The 23,899-nt window shown below is 40.1% G+C and overlaps 3 protein-coding genes across 5 annotated transcripts; 2 read left to right on the top strand and 1 right to left on the bottom strand.

The window, feature by feature from the left end:
* Positions 1-388: 388 nt before the first annotated feature.
* Positions 389-7,484, top strand: fam171b (family with sequence similarity 171 member B). Its single transcript, XM_029143141.3, has 8 exons — positions 389-825; positions 1,584-1,817; positions 2,396-2,488; positions 2,605-2,763; positions 2,901-3,071; positions 3,203-3,319; positions 3,422-3,548; positions 3,785-7,484. The coding sequence occupies exons 1-8, from the start codon at positions 621-623 to the stop codon at positions 5,073-5,075; spliced, it is 2,397 nt and encodes a 798-aa protein (XP_028998974.1). The 5' UTR covers positions 389-620; the 3' UTR covers positions 5,076-7,484.
* zswim2 (zinc finger, SWIM-type containing 2) lies at positions 5,003-11,553 on the bottom strand. The gene is given in 8 exon segments (XM_055512986.1): positions 5,003-9,358; positions 9,541-10,044; positions 10,306-10,449; positions 10,452-10,531; positions 10,732-10,772; positions 11,128-11,188; positions 11,274-11,322; positions 11,324-11,553. Coding segments are annotated over 7 exon segments (723 nt in total). The 5' UTR covers positions 11,416-11,553; the 3' UTR covers positions 5,003-9,358; positions 9,541-9,788.
* Positions 11,554-12,226: 673 nt separating this feature from the next.
* calcrlb (calcitonin receptor-like b) lies at positions 12,227-21,161 on the top strand. 3 transcript variants are annotated; one of them, XM_041069869.2, is made up of 12 exons: positions 12,229-12,394; positions 14,708-14,780; positions 15,102-15,246; positions 15,330-15,440; positions 15,561-15,759; positions 15,846-15,966; positions 16,051-16,204; positions 16,278-16,338; positions 16,449-16,515; positions 16,663-16,896; positions 17,093-17,134; positions 17,608-21,161. In XM_041069869.2, the coding sequence occupies exons 2-12, from the start codon at positions 14,730-14,732 to the stop codon at positions 17,812-17,814; spliced, it is 1,392 nt and encodes a 463-aa protein (XP_040925803.1). In that variant the 5' UTR covers positions 12,229-12,394; positions 14,708-14,729; the 3' UTR covers positions 17,815-21,161. The 3 variants fall into 3 exon arrangements, with proteins under 3 accessions (XP_055368909.1, XP_040925803.1, XP_028998978.1); XM_029143145.3 differs by having other exon boundaries at positions 12,230-12,394; positions 16,678-16,896; XM_055512934.1 differs by lacking the exon at positions 17,093-17,134 and having other exon boundaries at positions 12,227-12,394.
* The last annotated feature ends 2,738 nt before the right edge of the window (positions 21,162-23,899 follow it).

The following is a 23,899-nucleotide window of genomic DNA, read 5'->3' as shown; positions in this document are numbered from 1 at the left end:
ATAACAGTATCCCAGACTATAGGCCCATTCGGCAGAATTTTAAGGAGCAAGGGGCCACATAAACCCCTATGATGTAATAGCCTCCCCCGTTAAACCAAAGAAGAGCTACACAGACAGATGTCTCACTCTGAGGTTCTTTCTTGGTAAAGCAATGATCACAGTGCTACTAATGATCACAGTGATTGTTTGGATCGTTACATGTTATAAAGGTGAATTTAAACGTCAACTACAATATAGTTTGTAATTATATTAAAAATATATGATAATAGTTTTCATAGATTTTTATTAAAAGAAATTATTTAAAAATACGCATTTTACTTTCATACATGCTAGCATATTCGGAAATGTGTTGCATTATTTGATTAAAACTACACCGACTTCACGCTGGCTGTTGTGTGTTAGTGACGGATCGCTCTTCCAGAAACGATCTTCGGTCACGCCCAGCCTCAGCACCAGCCATCCTTTCTCCGCGGGACACTTCTCCCTACGCAGCCTTTTCGGAAACCATGAGAGGAACAAGGCCCTCGTGGTGAGGACAACTCGGCTGGACCTCGTCCTTCACCCCCCCGGCTTTGCTCCTCGCGGTTCGGTATGTCTGTGAGCCTGCTGCCCCTCTCGCCATGCCCGATGCCGAACACCACCCGCCGCTGCTGCAGCTGCTTCTGCCGTCGCTGCTGTTGATTTTGTGCCTGGATGGGGCGGTGATAGGAGCGGAGGAGGGCGGCGGCCTGCCCCCCTCCTGGCCTGGAGACAATGGCCTCGCCGCCGTGCTCGCAGAGCCGACCGCTTCGGCTGGGCTTTCAGTTCCATCGGGTCTTGTAACAGGTAAACAAAGACGCCTGAGTGGTTGTTAGAGACAGAATCAGCTTGAACGGAGGAGAGTGGGACTCATGGCTGAATGAGGTAGCGGAGCGGTACGTGGTTCTGTTGTTTTGGTTCTGGGCTACACTCAGGCTAAACTACATATATTCTCATGATTCCGTTTAATGGGAACATTATGGGAACATGGGTCTTGAGAAGTATTTTGCTGTATTTAAAGTGAAGTAAGCAGCGATATTTTCACAGAAAATAATTATTTCAGCTGATGCGGTTTACTGGACATATTTTACAGTCTGGCCAAGACACTAATAGGATTAAGAAGTATAATATGAAAGTTGGAGGGATTAGACTTTTTTATCATCATGTTTTGCATGAGCAGGTCATTTACTCTTATATTATACATATGTATATATGAGGCATAATACGCTTGTGCTTCTTTACTGATACAGCAAAAGCTTGATTATGATCTGAAGTCAACAAAGCCCATGTTTACATTTAATCTGGAAAAAGTAGTAAACTTGCATAGTGTTAGACGAGAAGAAGCTCAGACATAATGTGGAAGCACAATTTATTTCATCTTACATTATGTCTCAACTATTCAGCTGTGCTCGGCCCATCACTTTGAAAGAGAGAAGGTTACAGAGTTCTGCAGGGAGGAAGTGGAGGAGGCCCGTCTGCATACAAATAAAACATTTGTTATCTACAGTATACAGGGATGACTGTGCATTAGATTTCCTAATGACTCTTTGGTGTGTTCTCTGCAGAGTCACAGTTTGCATTAAAGGTCCTGGTGAGAGACCTGATCTCTCGTCAGCCACTTTCAGGTGCTTTGGTGGATGTTTATGTGAACCACACACTGCAGAGCTCTGCCCGAGCAGGGCAGAAAGGTGAGGTTCTGCTTTGGGTAGGCTACAGTCCAGGCCTCAGTCTGACACTGTTGGGAAACATGGAAGGCTACGTTCCCAGGCCCCTGCCCTGGGGCACCACCAAGAGACCAAGTAAGTAACAACACAAGTAAATATTGTGAACTAAAATCAAAGATTACTCCTAAATAATGCAATAGATTTCAACCTTAAGGTGTCAGCTGTTTGAGTGCCTGCAGGGGACCGTTACATGAAGCTCTTCTCCAATATCATTATTATTAGGCAAAGTGTCTTTGTCCTGTACCCATTCAACAGTAGTGGGGGATAGGGACTCCCTACCCAACCTGACCTCATGATGATGTCCTCCCACCTTCTTCTACAGTAGTTGACTGAATCTGAATCAGGTAGAAACAGCATAGCAAAGATGGAGCGAGTCATATTAAGGAAGGGTTCTATGTCAGAGCTCTGCTTCACTATGCATTATCACAGGCACCTCCCTCTTGTGCTGCTGAGCCAGATGACTAAAGCCTAAAACGGGCTGAGAGAGCATTGCCATCTGCTGGTGGTAATGCTACGCAGCCTGTATTATATTTGATTATATAGTGACCTAGCATCACTTGCTTTATTTACATCAACTATTTCCATTTCCATCTGTAGCTGTCAACAAATATCTGTTAATCTATTAACCTGACCTTTTCCGTGCCTCCCTGCAGTCTTCTCTGCTGTGACGTTGCTGTTGCTCCCTCACAGTCAGGGGAACATCTGGCTATATGAAGACTCAGTTCTCATCACTGGAAAGTTACTGGGCAAGTGTACACACCCGCCAATTATTGTCCCTTTAAGAGACTTGTAGCTTGTTTAAATACATTTCTGGAACGTCCGAATTCTGACCTTCTCATCATGTGCCATCTTGATTTTACAGACAGCTCCTCCAAGCCTAAGGTCATGTTTCCCAAGAACCTTCTCATGATCACTGACAAGAGCAACATCTCCTCATTAACTGCGTACCTAACTGTGCCACAGCACCAGCTTGCTAAAGACTGTGTCAACTGCACACCGGGCATGATCAGTAGCAAATCAGGTGTGTTAAGTGTAACATTGATATCTAAAATAATGTATCTGTTGTTCTAGTGGTTCATTCTATTCTAACACATTTGAAAGCTTAAACATTAGATTTTGTTTTACCTTTTAACTGTTGAATTCTCCTAATGTGTTCAGTATTTAGAGATATGGAGCTGAAGCCTGTGGCAGCCATTAGTGTCCTGCTGTGCTCTGGTACTGAGGAGCTCCAGGTTAGAGGGCCCATTCAAATCATCCTGCCCCTGGGACACAACACCCACCTTGGGGCTTCTGACACTGTGCCTGCATGGGCATTAAATCTGAAAACCGGTACGAATAAAGATTACATATCTAATTGAACCCCATTACAAAATAATACTTCAAAATAGAGTGACTGAAGTGTTTCAACTTCAGTGAAATTCATTTATTGATCTGAGCTTTGTCAATGTTGATGCTTGAAGGTGCCTGGGAGAATCAGGGTCTAGGAATAGTCAAAGCAGTTGGTGATGAGCTGGTCTGGACCTACACAGCCTCTCATCTGGGCTACTGGATTGCTGCCTCCTTACCCTCCTCAAATGGTACACACTTCATCTACAGTACCTTCATTTATTTTCATAAAAAGGTTGTTTGTCTGGACAAACAGCATGTATTTACGCCTGCCTACATAATGAATTATTCAGATTATCTGGGCAACGGAAGCTATTTGGATTTCCTGCCATACCACACGTACCTGCTGATGGGAATATTGGGAGCAACACTGGCTATAGTGTTCGGACTACTTTCGTTGCTGTTGTGTCACTGCTGCAGGTGAGAAGTCTCAGACATATTAATTGCAGTTTGGTTGCATTACTGCAATTAAAAGTAATTTTGAAAAACTAACAATTTTTAAGAATTACAGTTTCGTAGCAGTTAGGTAAATTTCATAATATTTTCAGTTGTCCCTATAATGTCTGACACATCATCTTTTATTAGTAGTCTTATATGTCTATCTATATAAAAAGCAGTCCTATAAAACCACAGTTGATCTGTTCTGTTTCTTACAGAGGACATAACCCAGAGCCTAGTAGGAGAAGAGCTCGTTTCTCCAAGCTCACAGTGGTGAAAAAAGACCAAACCACCTCCACCCACATGGAGGAGGGTTTGTTGTTCCGTTCAGGCGACAACAGCCTTGCATCCTGCAGTGTCCAGTGTGAAGCCTTATCCACACCCAGGCACAAAGCCAACTATAACATTTATGTGGAAGATCCAGGGAGTCACCTAGCAGCGCCTCTTTATGAGAACATCAAAGGGTCCCAGCAGTCCCCGCACTACATCTATAATGAAGAGGTAGCAAGGCTAAGGGAAAAGTCAGACCAAAACCGGGCCAACATGAACTCTGACAACTTCTTTCAAGATAAGCTGATTCACATTTATAACCAACCGCTGGCAATTATTCAGGCTCCAGAGCTTTTTGGTGCTCAAGAACAGCAACTGTCAGGCTGCAAGTCTGCTACTTTCCCACGCAATGGAGTTGAGTATGATATTCACTCAGAGCCTGCAAGTAAAGACAGCTACACCCAAACGCTACCCAAAGTCCCCCATCTCCACTCTCACGGTGAAAGCAGTCCACAGCAGATCAGCCAGGATGAGCCCCGTCCCCTAGAAACTCCTCCTCAAGGTCAAAGCCCTAGTGTGTGGGGACGCTACAATAACCTGCTTGAATCCTCCGTCTCTGTGCCTGGGACTCTTAACGAGGCAGCCGGTATGGAGGCCTTCGGCAGTGGACACGGTGTGCCCAGTGAGTTACAGGGGATCTCGGAGCGCACATTGCTGGAGCTGACTAGGGGCAAGTCGTCTCACCCCAGAGCTTGGTTTGTATCCTTGGACGGAAAGCCGGCCGCTCAGGTGCGACACTCCATCATTGAGCTTCAAAGTCGCCACCGCCCTCCAAGCAGCAATGACACCAGCTTAGACTCAGGGGTAGACATGAACGAGCCTCAGCAGAACATCCGGGAAGCAGATCGGGATAGGCCCTCAATCAGGGTCTCCTCGCTGTCCCATTATAACCGACCAGGCCGCTGCGGTGAAGAGCAGGATCTCAGCAGTAGTGAGAGTGGCACCACTGCAACCTGTACGCCGGAGGACCCGTCTCTGAGGAACATTTTAGATGGGAGCAGTGTGGCTATTCCCAATATTCCGGAGGAGCGAGATGTTATGGATACATCCAGTGCTCAAGAGGACAGCGAGTCGAGGGGGACGCCACCTCCACGAAGACTGAGAAAGGTGAGGGAGAAAGTGAAAGCAGAGAAGAGGAGTGCCAAGCACGTCCGTGAGGGGAGAGCTCTGACGAAGTGAAGTTAGATTGACGAACAAATGCATTTGTTTAAATGTCCCATTGCTATTTTAATCCATACGTGTATATTCCAGCCACTCTTCTAGCTCACAGGCATGGTTTTTGAGTTATGTGATTGTACAACTTTGCCAAAGAATGCGAACACTAGCTCAAGAAGTAAAATAAGATCTACATCATGATGAAGCCTTATGTAGCTGCTGTTAGAAAGGTTTTGTGCACCATGTCCTTTCACTCACCTCAATTCTAAAAATCACCAGCGAGATTCTTCACAGCAAAATGTCCACGCGATCACATTCCTCCATAGTCCCCAGTACTGGCATTAATGAGGGTGCCTTCTTACTGCCTGTAACGTTCTAATGTGATTACCTGGGGCACAGTGTTCCTCTATATTTAATAAAATATGGTAAGTTTGCAGGATGGACACAAATACAGGTCTATATATTTACAGTAGTGCACTTACCCTCACCATAAATGCCTGCAGTAAATTATAAAGAAGATTTAAAAACAAATAATGTGAGTAATGGGTGAATAGAAAACTTCCCACCTGTGACTGACACAGAAACCTGATGGATCTGTGTACATCACAAACCCAAGCTTTCATTTTGGATCCGATACAGTTTTAAGCCTACAATTATTTTAAAATGCATGATGATGAATGTGAACTTGTTTATATAAAAACTGTTTGCATTTTGTTGTAGCGCTAACTTTACACTTTACAGGTTTAATTTAGTAGCTAGTGTTTGTATTGTACTGCCTATAGCTACTTCAAAGAAGTAGGAATAGCCAAATAAAAACAATTGTACATGCACATCCAAGACACTAATTAGATGTTAGTATTCCAATATGATCACGTTGTTTTATGGGATTAATTATTGCCATGTGGTTGCTTGCCTAAAAAAAGGCCCAGCTTTGGTTATAACGTGTACTGCGGCAAAGCTCAGAGGCAAAAAGTAGGATACATAAAGTTAATGTTAGCATTCACTAATTTGTAATCTGATGTCAAAAGAAACCAAAATATTGTGTTGAGCCACACCAATTCTCTCTACTTGATGACAGCTGGTGCCTTTATGGATTTATTTTCCCCCAGTGTCTTCAGAATATAAAAACAATATATGGTTTCTAATCATCATGAGTTGAGGCAAAAAACACTAAATAAAGGTTGAAAAAGTGATGTTTTATCAATGTTAGTGCCGTAACACCCTTGAAATATACTGTAAATTAAATATTTCATTCCTAGATAATGTATGACAACACTTCCTTTTTTTCTTTGTGTCGACGTTTGTGGTTTTAAGCAGAATTTGACATCTTTATGCATTGGCATACATTTTGGTACACACATTCATGTGGGTGATTTTTGCTAACTTTGGTGATCCTTTAGAAATTTATCTATTGCAATCATGAGTTGTCCAGTATTCGTTTGAGAGAAATACTTACAAACCAAATGACACTTGTTAGTTTTGGATGTACTTGTGTTTAGTTATGTACTTGTGTACTATGTGTTTAGTGCAAGACAAAAGCTTAAGTTCTAACAAATATTTATGCTGAAAAGTACTAGATTTTGTTAAAACACATATTTGTCTTCATATCCTTCTGTTCCTAGTAACTGCTAATGTTGCTTTGAGTCAACTAAAGCACACCACACTTTATGTGCCACTTTGTTTAGCTGGCACAAATCATTTACAGACAATACAATGCTATTTTTCCCCATCGCTGATGTTTTTTGGCAAACAATCACCATCACTACATTAAATGATGGTATTAGCAATATTTACAAGAACTTAATTTTGAAAAAGTCTTCCATCATGGTACTGTTGTAAAACATTTCACTGATAAGTTTGAATTTGTAGCTACCTTGATATAAGAATATTTTTTATGTATATACTGTAGTAAAGCAACATTTAATGTATGTGTCTGTAATTTCATTTAAATTGTGTTGTTTTTCTTCTAGAAGTAAATCTCTGAGCGTTACACTGCATTTCACTTTATGACTGAATGTTTTGTCATATAACACATGTGACCAAAGTCAGTCATTTTTGGGCTAGTCTAGAGAGTGACACTTCCCATGGGATTGTAAAAACATTACAGCTTTGTATTTTAAATGTAGCAGCAAGCACTTCATCAAGCCGTATGCTTACAGTACAAGTCCAATTGATTTCTTCTGAAAGATATCAGCGTGAACATTCTGCTGGCCCTACTGCCATTTCTGTTAGTTTTTTTGCCGAATGTATTTGTACTGATTTCAATGTGTTATATGGCGTGCTCCTCCTGTGTCTAGCCAGTAAACCCAATAGGCTTTGTTTTCTTTTAATGGGCAGTCTATTCCCTTTACCTTTCTATGTTTACCTCTCTATTATGGTAGTAATATTAGTCTTAGCTTTTTTGTGCGTTCAAATAAACTTACTTGATACAAATTCTTGTTTTTTTCTTTTATTAATACTAAAAGCAACATAGCACAACTTTCATTTCGAAATATTTCCAACTTTAATACGTAAATAAAGGGGAATTAATCCACATACCCCCAAAAAAACGCAGATATAAATACTAACACACTTATCTAGCTTACAGTATGACTTACTTTACTGCTGTGTTCATCAGGGCTCCAGTCATCCTTAGTGCTGAAGTGAGTATGTTGTTCCTGTCCTGAGTGGTGACAGTGCTTCTCAGTTTGTGTTGAAATCTTATTCTCCTGGGAGGAGACGATGTTGTTGCTCTTTTAACTGGTTGTGGTTTCAAGCCTATAAAAAGGTTAACCTGTTGATGTCCTTGGATTTTTTTCACAGGTACAAACATGCGGGGGGAAGCAGATGTGGTTTCTGCTGTTGTCTTTTTTGAGGAACGGACATTTTGATTGTCAAGTGAATCAGCTTTATTTGGATAATTAATAAAATTGCTTTCAGGAGAACCTTCCTGCTGATTTTTCTGAAATACACTTTGTTGTTTTTTGTTGTATCATCTAGTGGGGTAATGCACAAGCCAAACAGCTGGTTTGTTAATAATCTATGTGAGATGTTCAAGTTTTTTGAGGAGTCTGTCAACTTTTCCAAGCTAAGAGAACCATGTGATGGAGCAGTTTGTGGGTTCTTGGCCCATAGTGCCACTCCTGGGACAAAGAGGTCCTCTAAATTATTTTTGGTTTGTTTGGCACAGCTGTCAGAAAGGCACAAGGCCAACTTAGAGGAGGTCTTTCTTTCATCTTGTTTCCAGGTTAAGGGATTATAAATTACATATCCATCCAATGGGCAGAAGTTTGACTTTTGCAGGATCCCAACTACACAGTGTCACGATCTGGTTTCTTGTCTCTTGTTTCTCATGTCATTTCCTGTTTTATGTTGAAAGGACTTCCTGTTTTCTCCTCAGCTGTTTCTGTTATCCCGGTTCACCACGCACACCTGTCACTAATCAGTAATCACACCCAGGATTTAAGCACCACCTCAGCCAGCAGTCAGACGCCAGATTGTCGTATCCCTGCACCACTATCCAGCGCTCTGTTATGTTATCTGTTATCTATTATCCCGTGTTGCAGATCTTGCCTGTTTTGACCGCCGATTCCTGCCTGAACCTCCTCCGTACCTTCGCCTGGATTGTGACATTTACCTGACCGTCTGACCTGTGAGTTTTTTCTAGCCCTCGTCTGTACCTCTGCTGTGTTTAACCGTGTACCAAACCCCTGCATGTTTCCCGAACCTGATCCTGCCTGGCTCTTTTGTGCCGTTGTGCTGAGCCTTACCGTGTATGACCTGGACCGCCCGACTACCCCTGGACAATAAACGTTACTGATTAACCATACCTCGTCTGCGCTGTGCATTTGGGTCCTCCTCCGTGTGTTCTGACACACAGTGCATATGGAACTTGAATGTAGTAAGAAACAGAGGAGAAATTATATATCATTAAGTTTTTGCAAGGCAGCAGTTTTGTGTACAAACATACTGTATTTTCATTATATGGTACAGTATTACTCTGAACATCAATTTATCTATGATAGCGTGATAATTTTTCTATGGTCTAGAACTTTTGAACTCGTGAATTTACTTATTTTCAAGCTGTACACACTGTACAGTACAGTAAAAAGTCTTACCTTAAGTCTTACCTTACTTATCTTCTCTGCATGTGTTTGTGTGTGTGTAGCTTCTTTCCATAGTTTGATTTATGGCAGTGTAAAAAGCTCATTTCATTATAAACAGTAGTGTCTTTTTCTTTGGTCATCAACTTGCCTGGCATTTGTCGTCACTTCATCCAGATCATTAGTCAGGCCTTCTCCCACAACATGCCACTTCTCTCTCCTTTTCTGTTTGCGATTGATATGATATTAATTTGCTTTTGTATTGACTGGAGTTTACAATGACTGCCACTAGAAGCTTTGGTGCCATAAGAATCATTAAATTAAACACATAAAAGTGCCATGATGTAACTCATGTTGAACATGAGGTCATAAATTAAAGCATATTAAAGCTGAAAAATTAAACTTACAGTTTGGAAAGCTAATTGATGCTGTGGGTGGCAGCCTTTCTTTGAGCAGTCCTCACATATAGAAGTAACTGCAGACTTTGCATCTGGAAAAACATTATTTGTGGAAGAAATCCTGGGAATAAAAATGACTAGAACACCGTACAGAGTTATTCAGTAGACCATAATTACACATGTACACACATTAAACACCACTGCATGCACATATGGTAAATATATTGTAGATTTCTCACAACACAGCTGCCATAAACTTACTTGAAACATTTGCCAGTTACAGGACAAATTCGACAGCAGTGGCAGACAACTCTCAGATGTCTGTCTGGTTTCTCTCTTTCAGCAGTGGTGAAGAGCTTTGATGCATTTTTTGCCTGCATCTGTAGAAACTTCAGAGACATGAAGTCCTCCCTGCACAGGGGGCATTTCACCATATCTTTGCTCTCTTAGAGTTTCTGGTGGTCTGCCCACACTGTCATGCAAGAGATGTGGACATTATTACCACACCCAAACCTGGAAGAGACAAAAGACCAAGACTACAGCTACCGTAAGAGAGCAAAAAGAAATGTCATACTTTCTCCATGATTTATGTGTATAAGAGTTATTCTATAAGAATAAAATATGGACTAGAGTGGAAAAATATACTGGGGTCATGTTCTGGATAACAGTGCAGCTTGAGTTCATTAGAATATCTTACATCACCCTAAAACACAATTGTTCTAAAACAGTTTGAAATTCGCATTTAAGCCCGACCCGAGCGAGAGTCTTCCACACCTGCAGTAGGACACAGGCTGTTTTTTTCCCAGCAGCTCCTCTTGACAGATAGGACACACATCCTGGGCTTGGACAACTTTCCGACAGACATTTCCAGGCTCCTGGCCTGTGAGTGGTTGGCTTGAGGTCCCAGAGGCATCATTTTCTATCCGGTGAGCTTTGATTTGGTGTAAACCATGGAGTAACTCCAAGATCTGTCTTTCCCCAAGTCCAGGCTGGAATGAATCTAGAATTATGACACTAAACTTCAGCAGGAGGATATGAACTTTACACAGCAAATTATTTTGTGCCGTTCCAAAACGAGTTTGAAAAACCCTTTAAGCAGAAAATGCATATAATCTCTTTCTCCTTTTTAAGTTTAGTAACAGAAGTGTGATTAATACATTGAAAACCAATGTATACACGTAACTTATAGTACATACTTACATTCGTGTTCTCTGGGAAGTCTAAATCTTCACAGTATAACCCTGTAATATTTAGAAGTGTTGTTTTAGATATTAGTTGACGTAAATATCATTGTTAATGTAGATACAATAAAAATAATTTCAATAGTAGCTTAACTGATTACAACTACATTTGTGTGAAATATATAAAGCATCTATAAAATGCTCACAGTTTCTGTTTTGGAAAAAACAGTAAAAGTAATAAACTTCAATTCAAATAAGGCAACATCTGATCTAAAGAATAAATCTCTCTAAGAAGTAATGTTTAAACATTTTTACATCCTACCCAATTTTAGAGAGTTTAAACATGTCAGTTACTGTCTGTACTGTACAGTTAGTTCCTATTGCTGTTTTAATTATACTGATACCATCTGTTTACAGGGCTCTTGCTTTTTGGTGAACACAGGACACGTGCATGCGTGGGGGTCACCCAGGCAAACCTGCACAACACAAACAGGGGAACTTGATGGAACAATTTCTTTGATATTTTGGCCAATGTAGAGCTTGGATCACAGGTTGATTTACCTTGAAATTGCTTTCGTCTCCTTCCTCTCTGAGCAGAAATCCTGTTGAATTTCAGGAGAAATATGGTCGCGTTGAGGGCTTGGTCCTGGTGGAAACTCACTGCATCACTAACTGCATTCCTCCAGGCAGTTTTCCTGAACATTTTGTCGCTGCAGAAAACTACCCTGCCATGACAGCAGGATATAACATTTGCAGGAGGAGCTATTCTTTTTAGCTTAGCTGTTTGACTGAACAAAACCACACGTGCTATTTAGCTCAACACACATACAGCGTGATGCGCACCTACCTTAAAAAATAATGCCTGTTTTTGAGAAATGCCTAAACATCAGTGAAACACGACTAGGTTAACGCCTTTGCAGACTAAGGCAACAAAGCCGTCGCCACGGAAACCGTGGCCCACAGAGGGCGCTGTTGCCAAGCAATAGAAGCCCTCGTGCTGATAGGTCCGATTAACCTACCTATTGACTCACAGCCAAATCGTTCTTCTTCTATTGTGTTCAGTTAATTATTATTCACCCTTTCCAGTAACGTCCAGAAGCTGAACAGCAACAAAAAGACCAAGGGTAAAATTAGTGCAATGAAATTTATAGTCAGTATAGCTGATGTTCAACAATCACATCCTGTACAATTCAGGATAAAGCTAATAAATCCTAGAAAAAAGTATTAGTAACAACAATAATTACAAGGATGAAAAACAATAAGTTACATGTATGCATGTATGTATATCTACAATTCCTTTTACTACAGTATATCTATATAGTAAACATGCAAATTAATAAAATTATTTTGCTAATTGACGTTAAAATGAACAGTCTGGGCAGTAAAGTTAATGCATATAATATATGATATACATTTGAATACTGGCTATGAGTAAGGGCAAAGGTTTGTAATGTTCATTACGCCCCTTATGCTTCCACAAAAGGAGTGTGATGTCATCCTGAGCCCCGGTCAGTGTTTATCAAGACAGCGCAGTGTTGCTTCTGACTCTGAGGTGAAACACACATGCTAAAGGATTACTCTTCATGAAACCACATAAAGCCATTGTTCTGAAGTAACGGAAAAGTCTCAGACTGGCGGAGTACTTTTCGAGACGCAGCATTATTTTTCCATCTCCTAAAAAAGTGAGTTTGTTAGTTACACATTTTATGACTCTGATTACTTTCCTTGTACTTTGCTTACAGTACTAAGGCATCAGTTGATTTTCAGCTTTGAGTGTTACACTGTAATATGCACGTATGTCATAAGTTTTGTACCTAAACATAAGTTTTCATCCCTATTTCTTCAACCTCACTGCTTGCTTAAAACAGCAATATTTGAATATTGATAAATGCAAAAGCAAAAGTTCTTTTGTGAAAACATGGGCCTAAGCAGTCCACATGTTGAAATGCCATCTGTCAGAGCCATGTGTGATATATATAAATTACTGCCTACATTTTACGATCTAACAGGAACATTCACCCACTTGCAATTCTGTCACACTTAACCACAAACGTCTTTTCCCACGGCCAACATAACATAGTGAAGACAGATTTCTGAACAATGTGTTTTGAATAATGCACATGTGACATGGAGAAGTGTGTAAATCCCTGTTTTCTGACACAGATGGTCCACATAAGTGGACGTTAATAAGTGTTGTTGTAGGCTGCTAGAAAGCTGCTTTGTATGTTTGGGTGTGTTCAAGAAGATATTAATCTTCTGAAGTGACAAAGATTTCCTGAAATAACATCTGGGGAGTTGCAAAAGAATAGAACTTGTCATTCTGTGACACTTTATTATATAAACAAATTTGTTCCCAGAAAAATACAGGATTTGGGAAGCATGTCACTTGTTTGTTATGTTTGAGGTTTATATCATCTGAGCTCTGTCAGCACCTTGACGCTTGCGCATGTAATGACGCAGTTTGCAGTGGTTCTGGTTTTAGTTGATATTGCAAACATGTAGGTATTCAAGCCTTCTTCAGTGTAAATTGACTAAACCATTGCGGCATTTTTATGATAAACCACGTTGAGCTTGTTTAGTGTTGTTCAGTAACTTGATGAAACCTTTCTGTGATCTTGTAGTCGTGGGGCCTTCTGCTTAATTCCGTTCTCACCGCCTTTCATTACTGTTTCACTTTGCTTATTTTGAACATTGTGGCATTTTTATTGCCCTCAGTTCTTTTGTTTGCTATCATTTCTGTGTTCTAAACTAAACAAACCCTTAGGCCTTTTTCAAAAATAATAATAGATGTGTCCATCTATCATGAAAATTATTTCTTACTGCGCATTTACACGATCAATTTACATTATAAAGCCAATTTTAAACCTAAATAAATACTGAAATATAAATCAAGTATTTTCTTGTTGTACAGTGAGTTATGAATAGATTCACTTATGTTTTCCTGTTGAGTTTTCAGAAAACTGGTCTAATTATCAGTTCAACCATTAATGCACAATCTATACAATAACTAAATGGCCAATGCATCCTGTGTCAATAGAAAAGTAGATAAGTTTCCAATACAAGACACATGTTTTCTAACTTTACATCTCACTGAGCCAAACAAGACTTTTAAAAACATGTTTTAATGTTTTGTTATAATATAGATTAAGTTGAATTTACTTTACTCAACAATAATAGATTTCTATTTAATTTTGACCCACTCTAATTCGATCAATGTAGGATGGTAAAGATGTGATATGTTGACATGTTGTCCTTACATAACACATTTCAGTCTTATTGTTTGTATCTTTGTATATTATCTGCCATGCACTGTTTAAAATGTGGACATGAAGCAGAGCTTAGCACACATCTGGTCACAGTGGCTGTGGCATTTGATGTGTTTTGGCTAAACCTTGCTTAAACTTGCTCAACATGCATAATAAGCATGCAGGAAGGAAACTGTGGGGGACAGAGGAAGCGAAAGGGCAAATCTGTAACCTAAAAAGAGACCTGCCTTAATGAAATTCAAAAACATGGCTTTGGAGACATAGATCAGGTTAGTTGCATTTTGATGAATATATAAAGGTAGTTTTTTTCCCTTATTAAATTTCAAAGCCAACAAGTATACTTTAAATTTGATTTCTCTGTAATGAAATTCTATCCTGATTACAAGAAATAATTATAATAAAAACAGCTAATTAAAACGAGCTATCTAAAATGTGTGTGTAAGACACCACAGAGTACATGAACTGGACCTGTCACCTGTCATCACAGTGTTGAATCATTTTAGCAGCTGCTAAAAATCAGGAAGCTGTTTTTATTGAGCTCTGGAGTAAAGCTATTTGTGATAGTGTAGACATTTTTACCTGTTTCTTCAAGTCATATCCTGTATAACCATTAGATAAAACCCAATTGAGAGGGAACATTTAATTTTAATTTATCTTCATTATGTGTTTCAAATGCTGTCTGAGTAAAAAAAAAGGGTCATTCTTTGTCTACGTGTGAACTTTCCATAGGGTATAAGAAAGATCAGAGCTGATGGATGTGAATTGCACTGTGTTCATCCTGCTCCTGTTCACTCTCAACAAGGTATTATTTACTCTTGCATGTTTTACTTTACTTCAATTATTCAATAGAACTACAGTAGAGGCCAGTTTTATAAAAAAAAAACCTCTCCAATAAATAGTATTATTTAGACAATACACATAACACATCTGGTATTTTAATTTAAGAATTAATAGGGCGCAGAAGACAAAGAGGCACTATATGGCTTGAGAATTTTTAGATTCAGGTTATTTTGCTGCAAATATTTTGCTAATAATGATGGTTGTCAGCCAACATTTTAGTCAATGTTTAGTGTTTGTTTATCTGTGTTTGTTATTCGTATATATATCTATACTATAACCTCAGTTGCTGTTGGAGGCAAGCCCTGAAAGCGATTACCAGAACCATCTGAATTACAAAGAGGAGCATCACCCTGTGCACCAAATAGCCACAGCCCAGTATCAATGTTTCCAGAAGATTGTGAAAGAGTCTCGTCACAAAGCAAAGACAGGTAATGAGCAAAAAGAAGAAGGGACTTTCCTGAAAATGTTACTACTACTCAACAGTGTGTGCATCCTTTCTTTGTGTTTGCAGGACCAGTGTGCAACACAACGTGGGATGGATGGCTGTGCTGGGATGAAACTGAAGCTGGCCTCACCACAGAGCAGAGCTGCCCAGGGTACTATGACGATTTTGACACCCATGGTAAGTTTGTGCTCTCCACTGCATCCTAATAAAGACTTACTGAGCACTTGAAGCTCATCCTGTGGGGATGAAAATAGAAGCAAGAGAATAGAAATAAGAAAATGGTTGTATTCTTTACAGAAATGGCGTCTAAGGTTTGCATGGAGACGGGGGAATGGGGTCGTCATCCAGAGAGCAACAGGACGTGGACGAACTTTACAAACTGTAGAAACAACATGACTGTCCCTGCAGCCATGACTCACTTTTACCTGGTCATGACCGGTCATGTACTGTCACTAGTGTCATTGCTCATATCGTTAGGCATATTTTTCTATTTCAAGTAAGTGGGACTTTTGGAAAAGCCAAACTATATAATCAAGGTGTCCGCATGGGTTTAATGTGTTTCTTCTTCTCCACTGCCCTCAGGAGTCTGAGCTGTCAGAGGATAACGCTTCACAAAAACCTTTTTATTTCATATGTGCTATCCTCAGTCATCACCATCACCTGGTTCATCGTTGTAAATAAGGGACCAATGACTAAGAATTCGGTAAGTATTCAGAGCCTTTCCGTTTGCGTTTTGTCATTGCTTGTTTCGTGTTCTGCCTTGTCTCATAGTAGCTTTTATTTCTAGGCAAGCTGCAAGATGTGTATGTTTATTCATCTCTATCTGATGAGCTGCAACTACTTCTGGATGCTGTGCGAGGGAATTTACCTACACACATTGATAGTCGTGGCGGTGTTTGCAGAGAAACAGCATCTTATGTGGTATTATCTCCTAGGATGGGGTGAGTACACACTTGTGTCCTACAATATACCTCTGTATTGTGTCTGTGCTCAATGTTTTCATTCCATTTGCAGGTTTTCCACTAGTGCCAACAGTGATTCATTCAATAGCGCGTCACATCTACTACAATGACAAGTGAGTCTTCCTACTCATCACAACCACAAAGAACCGTTTCTAAAGAGTTTAAGCTACATTTCATCAGAAAGTGCTGCCAAAATCTAATGAACTCATTCCTGCTTTCTCAGTTGTTGGGTCAGTTCTAATACAGCCTTGCTATACATTATCCATGGTCCCATCTGTGCTGCATTGGTGGTAAGAGTTGAACCTACTGCATATAGGAAATCCAAATAGTCCATAATATATATGTTTTGTATTCAGTTGTTACAACTTCTGTGAAGTTTCAAAACTGATGAAAAACCTCTAAAGTCTGAAGGCAACAAATTTTCAATAATAGTGTAGCATTCTTTATTCCAGGTGAACCTTTTCTTCCTCCTGAACATTGTCCGGGTTCTCATCACTAAGCTGAGAGTGTCGCACCAGGCCGAGTCCAGCCTCTACATGAGAGCTGTGAGAGCTACACTCATCCTCATTCCCCTGCTGGGCATCCAGTACGTGCTGCTGAACTACAAGCCCCGTGAACAGTGGATGCTGGAGATCTACATGTACATCATCGTCATCCTCCAGCACTATCAGGTACAATGAGCACCAAGTAAAAGTGTAGATTTGTATGGCTGAAATAAACAGTTCAGTAAATCCCCAGTAGTTGCTGTTTAAATATTTATACAGTATAAGACAGGAGCTTGAACACATCATTGGAAATCAGCAGATGTTGGAGCTTAAAGGATTTCACATCTTGCCGTATTCTCAAGACCCTTTTTTTTACATTCAGGGTCTCTTGGTTTCTACAATATTCTGCTTCTTCAATGGCGAGGTGAGCACACAGCTACAGCAGTAGAATTTCAGTCTAAGAAGCATTCTTACTGAAAGGAGGAAACAAAAACAAAGACATTATATTTTATGATCAAATTTTTAATTCTGTATCTAACTATCTCTATGGTTATAACTATATCTATTATGAGTAAGCCAAAGTTCTTGAGTTCTCATTCACATTTTGGGCAGATACAGAATACAGTAAGACTGGAAGAGGGAAGAGGGCCCTTTACACTTAAACAGAGGAATTCCAAGTTGTACCAAACATTTGAATAATGGGAAAAAGTTAACAATGCCAAATATTTATCAGCCTGAGAGAAGTCAAACCTAAACCACACACAGACACAGACACAGACATTACAGATCCAGCTTTCTTTTCTTGAACGACTACAGGAATTATGAACAATGTGACCTTTTAACCTGTAAGGCTCACTGCCATCCTTCTCAACATCCTTCTACTGGCTCCTCTCATAGGTTCAAAGTGTTCTGCGGAGACACTGGAACCAGCAAAGAATACAGTTTGCAGGTACTTTTGCCAACACCGAATTCTTTCGCTCTGCATCCTACGTGGCATCGTCCCTCACAGAGGTCCACCGCTGCTACAGCATCGACAGCCACACTGAGCACATGAACAGCAAGAGCTACTCAGATATTTTCAGATCTGACAGTCCTTTTGTATGAAGGCCTTTGAATTCTGCCTTTTGGGGTTCACCTCTTACTTTTTAGCCTCCCAAGATGTTATGAAGATTGAGCTTGTTGTTTTGCTGGAGACATGGCAACGGCGTACCTTTTTTCCACCTCCTAGACAGAAATCTTTCATTCTTTTTATATCTTCAGTTTTTCTCATAAAGTGTACCATAAGAAGCTTTATGCAAAAATCCTGTGGATAAAATGATGTACTGTTCCTGAACATGGGGAAATGAATCACAACGTAATTTCTTATGGCATCAAGACAAAGACTCCATCGTTTTTTCAGCTGTGTGAAATAAACGTGAATTCCTCAGCGAACTAGACATTGCTCTTTGAACTCTGAGGACAGTTATGATTTTGATTCTGGAGATCATTTTGAGTTTGAGGGAGCTATTCTTTTTATTATAAAGGATGAGCTAGACAAAGATTTTACAACATACTTTCATTTCCACGGTTTAGTTCAATTTTATTCATATAGCGCCAATTCACCACAGTTATCTTAAGGCACTATACAAGGTAAAGTTTACATAGAACCTTACACTATTAAACCTATTATATTATACCTAAACACTATTTTGCATACTGTGCACTCTGTAAGTGACCAATTCTCTACCAAATTCACATCCAGCTCTGTTTGTTTTTTTGTTGTGCAGGTTTACTAGAAAGCACAGCAAAATGACACTGCTCCTGCTAATGCTCATATTATTGGGAGAGGAGTTGGCTGTCAGTGATTAGGCTGAACATGATTTAACATGATTTAAGTTTTGGCTCTAATTATTGCTCTAAACTCTGGATCAACAACACAATGGTTATAATTTCATCTAGAGAATTTTATAATTTAGTAAGAACTTTCTATTTTGTTTTATTTTGTTGAAATAGAAGTTACTGACAGTCAAAAGGCCCCGATGCATAAACATATGTATATGTTTCCTTTATGCGTTTAAAACTGAAAATGTTTTGGTGCCAAGGCGAAGGTCTATAGTTTCTTTTTTTAGTAGTTAAAAATATTGAAACACTGTAGTGGTGTTTTTTCAGTGCAGTATTTTTGAAGCTAATATAGCTAATGGTTTGTGTTTAAGAGAATATTCCATAATGCTGGAGAGATGATTTTAAGGGGACATGTGCATGTCTTTGTTCATATAGATTTGAATGTGTATGAATATGACACATTCTAGTGTACAGCGTGTGAAATAGAGCTTTGTACTGCCACTGCTGTGTTCACCAATCCAAAAAAACAATTTAGTTTTGATTAAAGGAACTGATTTTCAATGAGGGCTGACCAAAATGACCTTGGGTAGTATGTAAGAATGAAGGGACACTCAGATTCCTCCATATTATCTATACAGAGAAATTATCATTTATTCCTCTGCAAAAAGCTTCTGAAACATCTCAGAGGACTTTTTTGCCTCGGGCTCAAGGACTACAACTAGTGCTTCCTGGTTGAGTACCTGTCCCAGCAATGGTCGGGCTGAGAGGGGGGCAGAGCCAGCCTGCTGGAGCGCAATTGCTCAGTCCGCCATTGTTTTTCTTGCATACCTGTACACCACTAATATTCAATTGCCGGAGGTCCTGCTGTAGATTATTTAGAAGACAGCAAGTACTTCAGCACGCACAGTCTGAGTCAACGCCAACGAGTTACGTCATATGGCAAGTACGCAGCTGCCCAGGCCTACTGCAACAGCCAAGAGCTAGATGCATCATGTCTGCGCTGAAAAAAGTACAACTGAATCTAACAAATGTTCAGACATTGCTTTAGATTTTTAACAAAAGGTTATATTTAAGTGTGTTTGAATAAAGACATCATTTGTAAGTGAATCAAAGCAGACAGGTATTAGAAAGCCTCAAATTCCTCATTTAGCCAAAAGCCCTCTTCTTTTCTTCGTCTGCTGTTAGTGGTTGGAAAAAAAAAACTTGTCCCCAGAGACTAGTCTATGTGTTGATACGCGCCCGGCCAATATTGCCTAGAAAAGAATGAAATTAGTTATTTTATTAGTACAAGAGTTGCTGTCAGCCAGCAATATACAAGCTAGCTTTGGCAAATTAACCTAACACTACTTCTGACAGTTTAAAACACCATAAACAGCAGCTTGTAACTTTACTCAAACTTCACAGCACAAATTAAAACAATAAAAGGTTAATTTTAATACTTACTCAGTGCTCATTTGACTGTTTTTCCCGGATGTTTTTTTTCTGGTCTGTCCTGACACGATGTATCCGATGCTCTGCCTGAAGACAGCTCTGGTCTCTCTGCTGCGGGTGTTGGTTCCTTACGGGCAGCCTCTTCCTCCTCCAAACGGCATAACTTGTTGGCCCTGTACTCGCTGTCTCCTAAATAATCTACAACAGGACCTATGGCCATTAGAATATTAGTGCCATAGGCCTATGCGAGGAAAAACAATGGCGGACTGAGAAGTTGCGCTCCAGCAGGCTGGCTCCGCCCCCTCTCGGCCTTACCATTGCTGGGGAAGGTACAGAGGAAACCAGGAAGCCCTAGTTGTAGTTTTTGAGCCTGTGCCAAACCATCTGCCGAGGCATCTTGCAGGAGGAATAAATTATAACTTCTCTGCATTGTAATTATGGAGCAATCTGAGTGTTTCTTCATTCTTAAATATTACCTGAAGTCATTTTGGTCAACCCCCATTGAAAATCGATGAAGTTTTTCTTTATGAATGTATGGAGATTTTTAGATGAGATCTCTGAACTTTAGGTGGCCCGTGAGTAAATTCAGCTGGAACTGACACACTGGTCGAGTTATTACAGGTATAAGCAAGGGTGCTGCCATTAACTTACAGTAATGCTGTAAGAACAAGTGGGGAGCTGCTGGTTTCAGCCTTCAAAAAGAGGAATCACTGATCAGTTTCATCTGCAGTACATTTGTACTGTATTTAGATTGTATGAAGATTTACTGTAACATTCTGCTTTGAAATTGCCCTTTTCATTGGCTAAGATTTTAGATAATGTGTTGATTACCTGCATTTACTGTATTTACACTGGACGTACCTTCATTCTGTGTTACTTTATGTTTGTGCTCATTTTGCTTAGTAAATTGTAAAAACTGTTTTTCATAGTTGTTGCATTTTTCATATCTGGACAGGACAAAAAAACGGAAACAGCAGACTCTTTTCTAAAGCCGTCAAGAACTTCTATTGTTCATTCTTCTTCAAACCATGCAAGCCCACATATGAAGTGATGAACAGGCTCTCACACAGTATATATGTGCTTTCTGCTTTATTTCTTTTAGCTTTTTGCAACATAGTTTTGTCAGTAATGTTTGACAGCGCTGGTTTGTGCTAAGATAATAATACTGTAAATAAAAACAAGCTGGTTTTAAACTGAGACTTGGCACAAAAAGTCTCTATATTTGTTTCCCTCCATCTGTTTCACTGTCTTCAAAGGCAAATTGTAGAAACTATATAGCTGCTTTGTTTCCCACATATTGAAGGGTGGGATTTCCTGGTGTGACCTTAAAAATGTTTTCCACTGAAATGAATATTGTTTCCAGACAAAGCAGGGCGTGCCAGTGTCTGTTCCTCACACACAATGTATATGCAAACAGGTACAATTAGGAAGTCCCAGAGGAAAAGTGCCATGTCTTCCCTTTACAGTAAGTGGATGGTCTCTGTGGAAGCAATTTGCATGCCATTTGTATCTGCTGGTAAATGCGCCCATCTCCAAACAAACATGATGACCAAAAGCATGTGTGTTCGTAGCCGTGACCTTGGTCCACAAAGGACTGTGGCGTCTGCGGTTTTGGACTGTGCCTGGAGCATCATCAGTGATTATGTCCCCTCCCCATTTTTTTTGCAAAATGCTAAACGTTTGACACTTTTACTGGATTGAAAGCACACTTTTAACTTGTCTTCTGCTCCATCAACATATGAGTCATTGTAGCATCCTGTGAGGTTTAGGATGGCACACATTTCCTTTGATACAAAGATAAAAATATTGCAGAAAACTAAAATTAAAATCTGTACTGCCCGCCTCCTTGCCTGAAGACATTTGTGTTGTTTACTTACCCGTACACCAACCGACAAGAACCACATCCCTTTATTTACCTCAGTGGACCAGTGGATGTATTGCAGGTTTCCTGTTTCTAAGAATACATTGCCATTGAACTCTTGATCCACTGGGTCTTGTGTGCGAGTAGCCAACGCTTCCTCAGTCTCATGACTAACATTTGTTTACTGCCTCTACTTCTGCATGCTTCCCCAGAAAATTACAGGTTTTTGTATCCAGATGGCTTTTTAACATGAGGGTTTGTAGCACTTGTGTGTGTTTATCAAGGACATTTCCACAGGACATGGCTGTGAATAGATATTATGCCAGATTGTCACATGTCCTTCATCAGAAGCCTCCGTGAAGTAAAACAACCACATAAATCTGATACTCGTTAAGTTTTAATTTGATGTTTACCATAGATCTGGAGTCACTTCCATGACAGATCATTGTGACCTTCAGTAATACAAAATGACTATTTGTCTGGCAGACCGTTGCATCAGACACCGGGCATCGGACGGGTGTCTAATCGGCACAGCTATTATTAAGCTACAGGACATTTGAATATTAAAAAATGTAAAGCCCACTTTTACTTATTTCATGTTGTACAGCCAAATTAATCGCTTACATTTTGTCAAGATGACATCATGCGACTGTGTGCTGCATGTGCTGCAATTCTGCAATCACCCAATTTGACAAAGTGATCATCTCTAGACATTAAATCATGTAGTCTGCAGCTCTCACAAAGGAAAGGAAAAAGTCTAGACACTTGGCTTCCAGAATTTGTGGGACGTCAAATTGATCCTTCTCTTCCTTTTCCCATCCACAATAAATGTGAATCCATCCATGGAAAAACCCTTTGTTGCACAAGAAATGAATTATCTTACATTCCAACTATCAGCAGCGGGAATTAGTTAAAAATGCACAAGAAGTCAACTTCAGTTATAGTGTGATGAGAAGACCACTATCAGAAAAGAAATGGCTTGTGGCATTGCCTGGTTTGAGGGTCGATTTGAGGACCTTAATCTTACAAATGAGATCTCAGCACTTTAAGCAAAAAACAGCACACTGTGCTATTTGTTACACTTTAAGAATCATTTATTTTACCAGGAATACATGACACATCAATGTCAAAGCCATTTCCAGTAATGTGTCGCAAGACTGCAGACACATGGACATGTATACATACACACACATCCTCACATCTGGTGGCAAGATTTGGCCACCCTTGCAAAGGGATGTCTCACTGTGGAGAACAATGGAATGAGTTTTTGGCATTGCTGGAGGGCGCACGGTGCAAGAGGTTGGGGTGAGTGATGCGTGCCGGCTGCAGAGAGGGCCTGGGTGGGATGGCTGGAAGCCTGTCGAAGCTGCACGGTCCACTCAGATTACCGGAGGGTCATGGATTATCCCAGTATCAGTGATGTCAACACTTTGGTGCTGCTGACAGGTTGTCATGCATGGAGTTAATTTCCCTATAGTAATAAAGTCTAAATTAAAAGTTAAAAGTGCATTGGACTCTGTAAAGAACTTTTTGTTTTTGCTTTGAATGATTAAGAAAAAACTGCCTTTCAGTTGTTTTAAAAAAACAGTGACAATAACCAGAAGTTAAATGAACAAAATCATTTTTTGAGTGCAAGTGGTGTGAAAGTGACTTAATTCCCACTGTAGATGTCATCATTCTTATGAAACAAGCCTGAAACTTTGTTGCTTTACAAAGCAACACTTGTAGCATCCCTCCCTTTAAACGTCAGAAATTTTGAATCAAAGGCTTCAAGACATTTCGAACAATAAGCTTATTACAGTGTTAAAGAGCCCAGTTCCTACTGGCCAGAGCGGAAGGGCCAGCATCCACTTGTAAGAGGCGGGTCGCCACCCTCGTCTTCAGCATAGTCCTGCCAACAGGAACTCCCTCGATCCTCTCACAGTTTCCTGCCATTGTTCTCCACACTGCCACCAGGCAAAGACTCCCCCCAGGATCTGGGAAAAGGTGGGATGTTAAGGCAACACATTTCCCTTTCGATCCGCCTAAGTGTGCGTGCGTGCGTGCGTGCGTGCGTGGGATTTAAACAAAGAGCTG

This window comes from Betta splendens, chromosome 2 (assembly GCF_900634795.4).
Source record: "Betta splendens chromosome 2, fBetSpl5.4, whole genome shotgun sequence".
In the NCBI taxonomy this organism is placed as follows: Eukaryota; Metazoa; Chordata; class Actinopteri; order Anabantiformes; family Osphronemidae; genus Betta; species Betta splendens.
This window is presented reverse-complemented; position numbering and strand designations above follow the sequence as displayed.

Excerpts from the sequence above, each read along its gene's own strand:
- fam171b (XM_029143141.3), top strand. The coding sequence starts at position 621 with ATGCCCGATGCCGAACACCACCCGCCGCTGCTGCAGCTGCTTCTGCCG. Across the intron at positions 826-1,583 it reads TCCATCGGGTCTTGTAACAG|AGTCACAGTTTGCATTAAAG; the intron begins GTAAACAAAGAC and ends TGTTCTCTGCAG. Across the intron at positions 2,489-2,604 it reads CATCACTGGAAAGTTACTGG|ACAGCTCCTCCAAGCCTAAG; the intron begins GCAAGTGTACAC and ends TTGATTTTACAG.
- calcrlb (XM_041069869.2), top strand. The coding sequence starts at position 14,730 with ATGGATGTGAATTGCACTGTGTTCATCCTGCTCCTGTTCACTCTCAAC. Across the intron at positions 16,205-16,277 it reads GTATTATCTCCTAGGATGGG|GTTTTCCACTAGTGCCAACA; the intron begins GTGAGTACACAC and ends TTCCATTTGCAG. Across the intron at positions 16,516-16,662 it reads CCATCTGTGCTGCATTGGTG|CATTCTTTATTCCAGGTGAA; the intron begins GTAAGAGTTGAA and ends ATAATAGTGTAG.